Source organism: Tribolium madens, unplaced genomic scaffold (assembly GCF_015345945.1).
Source record: "Tribolium madens isolate multiple individuals breed KSU strain unplaced genomic scaffold, Tmad_KSU_1.1 Scaffold_91;HRSCAF=231;Tcas5.2_LG7, whole genome shotgun sequence".
Taxonomy (NCBI): domain Eukaryota; kingdom Metazoa; phylum Arthropoda; class Insecta; order Coleoptera; family Tenebrionidae; genus Tribolium; species Tribolium madens.
This window is the reverse complement of record NW_025401063.1, coordinates 5,868,659-5,875,672: the sequence shown is the minus strand read 5'-3', so window position 1 is coordinate 5,875,672 and position 7,014 is coordinate 5,868,659. Positions and strand designations below refer to the sequence as shown.

General features: G+C 32.3%; 3 protein-coding genes across 3 annotated transcripts; 1 reads left to right on the top strand and 2 right to left on the bottom strand.

Moving 5' to 3' along the window:
• The first annotated feature begins 134 nt into the window (after positions 1-134).
• Positions 135-2,758, top strand: LOC123011987 (steroidogenic acute regulatory protein-like). The gene is made up of 9 exons (XM_044409726.1): positions 135-604; positions 745-920; positions 973-1,131; positions 1,188-1,241; positions 1,289-1,421; positions 1,487-1,668; positions 1,716-1,865; positions 1,915-2,195; positions 2,242-2,758. Exons 1-9 carry the CDS (start codon positions 523-525, stop codon positions 2,444-2,446), a joined length of 1,422 nt encoding a protein of 473 aa, XP_044265661.1. The 5' UTR covers positions 135-522; the 3' UTR covers positions 2,447-2,758.
• A 10-nt stretch (positions 2,759-2,768) lies between these two features.
• LOC123011978 (neuropeptide SIFamide) lies at positions 2,769-3,400 on the bottom strand. Its single transcript, XM_044409718.1, has 2 exons — positions 3,013-3,400; positions 2,769-2,960 (listed from the first exon to the last, which is right to left on the bottom strand). Exons 1-2 carry the CDS (start codon positions 3,149-3,151, stop codon positions 2,872-2,874), a joined length of 228 nt encoding a protein of 75 aa, XP_044265653.1. The 5' UTR covers positions 3,152-3,400; the 3' UTR covers positions 2,769-2,871.
• Positions 3,401-3,516: 116 nt separating this feature from the next.
• LOC123011977 (NADH dehydrogenase [ubiquinone] 1 alpha subcomplex subunit 8) lies at positions 3,517-4,299 on the bottom strand. The gene is made up of 3 exons (XM_044409717.1): positions 4,110-4,299; positions 3,878-4,053; positions 3,517-3,829 (listed from the first exon to the last, which is right to left on the bottom strand). The coding sequence occupies exons 1-3, from the start codon at positions 4,236-4,238 to the stop codon at positions 3,607-3,609; spliced, it is 528 nt and encodes a 175-aa protein (XP_044265652.1). The 5' UTR covers positions 4,239-4,299; the 3' UTR covers positions 3,517-3,606.
• Positions 4,300-7,014: the final 2,715 nt, after the last annotated feature.

Below are 7,014 nucleotides of genomic sequence, written 5' to 3'. Positions count from 1 at the left end.
CTAGGATTTGCACTTTTAAAAAAATTACGTTTTTCATGTTGTTTGTAACTAGAATTTTCAGAAGTAGTTTTGAATGCCTAAGGTTGGTTACCCGTTCATATTGAAGGTTGACATTCTCTGTCAAAGCGAAGGTTGGCTACACTGCTGCTGTCATTGCCATCTGACAGATGAGTGATGGTCTTGAAAATTTTTATTTTTATTCTATAAACAATAATGTTGTAAAAATCCTTACATAAAATTCTGTGGTGTAAATAAGATTACGAGTCGCTAGAAAAAAGGAGTATTTTTTCACGATTTATCGAATTATTCATATCAGAAAAATAAAGTTGGAAATGTAAAAAACCTGAAGGTCTTTTGTAAATAATGTTTATTGTTTTGGAAAATAATTAAATTAATGCTTCTTGTGTCAGCTTAGTGGATAAATGCAGTGATTTCCGTGTGTGTAAAATAGGTTCTTATCATTTATCTTACCCTTTGTTGTTTTAAATTTTGATCAGTTTGTTGCTACTATTTCACAAAAAAATGGATCAAGAAATTCGCCAAGCAGCTGAGAACCTCATACGGTCCAATAGTCACAATATTCAGTCACCGACACTAGATATATGTAAGTAAATAAGTCTGTAGTATTTACATTCTCATAGTTTTAATCTCTTTCTGTTTATGAAAGACAAACAATAGATTAAACTTTGTATTAATTAAGACTTTGTTAGTATAATCGTATTTACAAGCAATGTTTTTATTTAGCTCATTCACATAGTATTAATACAATACCATCCCTGCATCCGGACTACATAATATCTGAAGACTTGTTGGCTGGACACCGAGCTAATGGCAGGATGTCCAATGTTAGAAGATTCTTCTGTATGTTTGTTACGTTTGATTTATTGTTTACCGGACTTATGTGGCTAATTTGTGTAATGGTAATTAATCGTAAGAGGTGTAAACATTGTTTTAATAAATTAATAATTTTAGTTGAAAGGTGAAAACATTAGGAAAGCTTTAAATGAACAAATTTATCATTACAACGTACAAACTTCTTTATTTGATGTAGTGCTAGCGGCTCTTTGCCGTTTTGTCGTCTTATTATTATTTTATGCTCTCATTTATATGAACCATTGGATCATAGTTTCCGTAAGTTTATTCCATCCATAGTTCTATTTAGAATATCTTACAAATTTGAATTTCAGATATCAACAACTTTAACTTGTATATTTCTCATAGCCAAAGTTTTTTTGTACGATGTAAGTACTCAAGGTAATGTTTTACCAAACTCAAAGATGTATTTCAGTGGCCTCACTCCACACAACCTGTTTTTGAGGTGCTTTTAGTTTTAATATCATTTGTTCTATCATGGGGTGAGGCATGGTTCCTGGATTTCCGGGTATTGCCCCAAGAGTCACATGCTCGGAGATTTCTCATTAGTAAGTCTCATAAATATGGAGTTTGACTGTGATTGATATTGTTTTGTTAAAATGCAAATTTACAGCTAATACGGATTCAGAAAGGGCACCATTAATTCAAAGTTATGTTCGTGGATTGCCATCCATGTACACTGAAAGTGTTGGGAACTTTTATTCACCTCTTGCCTCGCCTGACGGCTCCATGTACGGGTTTAATTCAGGTCCGGTGTTGGGCAGGTACCCACCAGTAGCACTGACAAGGGAACAAGTAAGTAGCACACTGGTTTAGATTTTGCCTTATTTGTTTTTAACCAGGAAGAAAATTACAAAACTTTGGCTGCGAAAACGATGCAAGAAGCTTGGGATTTGTTACATAAGAAAGATTGGAAGTTGGAAAAAGCCAATGGGGCTGATTCGGTACATACCATGACTGTGCCTAAAGTAGGAAAAATCTTTAAACTCACTGTTGGTATTATTTTTTTATCGACCATCGTGATTAATTGACAATTTTAAGGCGTATTTGGATGTTACTCCAAAATTTTTACTTGATGAATTATTTTATCGTGTAGAAAGTCTCCCACAATGGAATCCAGCTCTATTGGAGTCCCACAAAGTGCAAGTTATTGACGAACATACTGATATAAGTTATCAGATTGCTGCCGACGGCGCTGCTGGTGTTGTTAGTAGCAGAGATTTTGTAAACTTGCGACATTGGAGTTACATCGAAAATCGGTATATTATTGCTTGTATTGGGACCGAACACCCTTCTTTGCCCAAAAATGAGAAATACATTAGGTGAGCTTTTTTAAAAGTCTACTTTTGACTTAAAATTTGATAATAGGGGCGAAAATCGGGCTGGTTGTTGGGTGATGCAAGAAGACCCAAACAATTGCAACAAGTGCATTTTCCAGTGGGTTCTCAACACAAATTTAAACGGTTGGATACCGCAATATATCAGAGACACAGCATTTGTCGGTATGATGTTCGACTACGTAAAACATTTAAAACAACACATAACGCGGTTGCGTGAGAGTGGCAGACTTTAATAAGTATTTTTAAGTCCAACTGTAGATATTTTAAGTCCAAATTTTGATCACTTTGCTTCCCTATATACTTACACTAAACGAGTATCACAATAAATATTAAACTCGTTTTTTTGGCGTTTTTGTTTAGTTTTTTACTGTGATCATAATGAAACGCATTTACTTCTGTAAGAAGTCGAAAAAGACTGTGATCATTGTAGACGTAGAGTAGGAATCCACCAAGTGTGCAGTTTATACGAACATTTTTATTCTGATTTAATGCTTATGGAGACAGCATGTAAGTTAATTTGTGACCAATAAACTTTTCTACTGAAACACGTTTCTTCATTTGCTTTTATTTGACTACTTTACTACATTTTTGCCATTAGAAAATTAAGATATATAAAGGATGAGTACCATTTTCTCGTGAGTGTCGTCCAGTAGAGTTTTTATTTCTCTTGAGTGGGAAACCAAGTCTGGCAGGCCTCACTTGCGATTTCGCACATTGCGGAAAGTGCCTTGCTGGCACTGTCGTACTCTGAAAAAAAAACAAAATTTTCGTTGCAAAATTTTGAAAACAACTTATTTACCAATAGTTGCGCCTCTTTTTCCGAAAATTGATCCGTTGAATGGTGGTTTTCTGTAAGTTGCCTCGGTCATTTCTATCCAGCTTGCCAGGATTATGACAACAATGCAGACGGTTAAAACTTTGGCAAAAGCAAGTTGCATGGTGTTGACTTTGTCGTGTTCAACGTGAGACTAGTGGTGGTAAAAATTTGTTCAGCTTATATACAGCAAAGCCTACAAGGTGGCGCATGTTCCAGATTATTATATTGAAAACGAATTATCTTTCCATTTAACCCTCTATCACGCGGTAAATCGAATAAGGGACTAAATTTCCCGCGAGTACAGAATGTTTATTGCCCTGTCTTATGTAATTTCGATCACATTTATTGGATTAATGTGGGTATAGCGGTTATACACTTTTTTAAATACTCTTGTCAGCATTTTACGAAGAACTGAAGGCGCAGTCGTCCCCCAAATAGTTTAAAAGCTTTTAGTTCGTGTCATTTTCACTTTTCAATAAAACCTCAAATTGTTAATAAATTTATTTACAACACCTGTGCAGGCTGACACTACAACATTCTAAATTACCACAATAATGTGACTATAAACCGGTGGCTTTAATTCATGAAAATGTAGCGAGAGCCATGTTTCGCTGGGGGCTTTTCAGCATCTTCTGGCAGATAAGGAGTGGCGTCGGGATATACAGCCGGAGCTTCAACCGGAGGCCTGGGTCTGGTGGTCTTATGGATCTGAACCCTGGCGTAATGGTCATGTGGAAGCCTTTCAATCCCCATGTTGTCTTTAGCGCATTTATCAAAAACAGCTTGAGTTTTGCGACATCTAAAACATCATTTAAGACTCTCGTTTGTGTCATAAATAGCAACCTACGGTTTGTATTGCTGATTGGGGCTCGACTTGTCAATACAATTAACATATTGCATAAATTCGCCAGCGCAAGTTTTTTTCACTTGACGGAAAAAGTTCAACGCGCAGCTTGTAACCGCTTTGCCCTCTTCCAGACATTTTCTAGGATCACCTAATTCATTTCTACACAACATAAATTCCTGAAATTGAAGATATTTTAGTTTTCCGATTGATTAGGTAACAGCCATAACCTCACATTATTCTCATGTAAGCAAGATCGTCCTAAATGAAACGCAGCGGCTTTCAAAACAGGGCCCGAGAGGTTTACTTCTTGAACGGTTAATTCTTCTTCCGTTGGTAGATTGACATCGTTAGTTATGCCCATTTTTTGAATAAAAAATTGTTTTGATTGACAGTAAACGTCAAAAACGGCAAATGAGTCGCAATGTGGCGCCGTCTGGTGAGCTACCTTAGAATTTGTGAGAATTTGATTTTTTAAATAAATATTTGTCTTTACAAAGGCACAAAACAGGTAAATCACAGCAAGTAAGGACATTTAGATATTTGTTTTATTCTTTGCGTTACTATTCAATTATTTTTTACAAAAATTTTTTCTATTTATAAAGTTTATTGCAGGTATATATTTTTTTACTACAAGTGTAAGTCATTTTTATATTAAAAAAGCAAGCTTTAACGTTGCATGTATTGGGTATTAGTATATAGGAGAAAATCAGCCGCCTAAAACATCAATGTTTTCCCCATTTGAATAGTTTGCAGTTGATGTGCCAGATGTCTCCTTTACTAATTTTGGCGCGTAGCTTAGACAACGGCGCCGACAACTTTTGGCTTTTAGGTTCAATATCTACGAGTTAGAAGTTGTTTAATGATGAAAGTGTTGCTTTGTACGATTCTTTGCAAAGGCATTTAAAATTTAATATAATAGATTGGAAATGACGTTCTACATGCAGTGTATTCATTACATCATTATGTTTTGCAATATTTTTGGATGTTATAGTATCTAAAATTAAGAATTTTTAGTGTACATCAGTATAAAACCGATTTTTTAATCAACAGTGGGTATGTTGAGAAGAAAACAGATGCAAAATCGGTATTTCATAAATAGGAATCATCATAGACATAAGATGCGTGGACAAGTAATTTCTTACATTGAGTTTTTTTAAGAGTTTAAAACTATATAGACGATCTTATGCATTCTTTCAGGTAAGAAAAAGAGAAAAATTTGAAATTCAAGACGTCTACAAAACAAAATTACATCTTACGTCCTTCGAAAACATACTACCTATAATCGTTAAGAAGCTTTTATGAAAACTAGAAAGTTACTTATCTGAGAGTCATAATTAAGGCTCGGATTATATGCAAAATGCATATTTGTTATTAAGAGATATATCAACAAAATTGGAAGTTTTCTATGCATATCTAATGTTTTTTAATTAAAATAAGCCAAATAAAAATGCCTATTTTGCATATTTTGGCAACTTAGTGCATATTTTACGAAATACGAGTATTGCATATTCGTGCATATTTTCTTCAAATCACTAATTTCCGATAAAAAATTTTAGTTCAAGTTAAAAATTGGACAGTTTATGAAAAATGATCCGATTACAAAATATTTTAAAGAGAAAACAACCGGTAATTCGTAAAAATTAGTACCCTGCTGAGTGTTTCCTTTTTAAATTGAATTGAACTAAGCGGTTTTTTTTAAATCATTTGTTTCCAAAAAATAATAATTAATATAAATTAAAGGAATATAAAAAACGATCTTATTTTAAGAACAAAATTTTGTTTTGTTTTTGAGTTATTCGATTTTTGTTGTCTAAATTGCGATATATTGTATGTAAAAAAATAATTTAATACAAAGTAGATAGTTGTAATCCCTTAGATCATAACCTTCATGAAAAAATGTTTTTTATAGGTTGCTATTAAAAAAAATATTTTTGTAAAACTCAAAAATAAAATAACAAAAATTTCGAAAAATTTTATTTTTGATAAAACATCAATTTTTATAGACCTTTATAATTCATCAATTAGTTCTTTCAAAAAGTAAATACGTTTGACTTCTTATTGTTCAAAATTTTGCATATCGATGCATATTTGGCATATATTGAAGCATATTTCTTAATATTTTGTGCATATTTTTGTGAAAATACGTGCATATACATATATGCGCATATTTTACGATTTTTTCGTACATACATACAGGGTGAATATAAAGTATGGAACCAAGCGGTTTTATTTTTGATCATTTGCCTTCAGAAAATAATAATTAATAAAAATTAGAGTAATATAAAAAATGTGATCATATTTTCAGAACGAAATTTTGTTTTGTTTTTGAGTTACGCGATTTTTTTTGTCAAAATTGCAATTTATGTGAAAATTTTTTTTTGACAAAATTAAATATAAAGCAGATAGTTGTAATCCTTAGAGTATAGCTTTTATGAGAAAAATGATTTTATAGTGGGTTGCCATTTAAAAAAATTATTTTTTTTGTAGAACTCAAAAACAAAAGAAAATTTCGAAAAATTTTATTCTTGTTAAATCATCACATTTTTATAGTACTTTATCACTCATCAATTAGTTTTTTCAAAAAATAAATAGTTTAAGCAAAAAACGTTTGGTTCCATACTTTTTATTCACCTGGTATAATCCGAGCCTTAGTCATAATAATGCGTCGATTTCAGTTTGTACTGTTAATTACTTTATTAAATAATAGGCTTCTTAAACAACGGTCATATTTACCTCAAATATCTCAAATAATCACAGTTTTATTTACAGAGTGTGGTTTGTACATACCATAGCAGACACAATATGTAAGTAAGTACTAAAACAGCATTTTAATGTTTTTTTTTTATGAGATTGGCCCCATTTTTTGTAGAATAAATAGAGGATGATGGGGGGCTAATTTTTATCGGTGACCCCTCATTATTTTAATTTTTTACACTAACACAAGTCTATTTATGCCTGATTTCATGGAAGTTAATTAATCGTAATGAATTATTAAAAGAAACCAATGAGACGCAGAACAAAAGCAAGAAATCAACCAATAAACGAAAAATATGCAAATTATACCAAAAAGACTTTCAATGACGATAATAATGTTACTGTCAATGTATTGACAAATTCACTCGAACATGACATTTAAG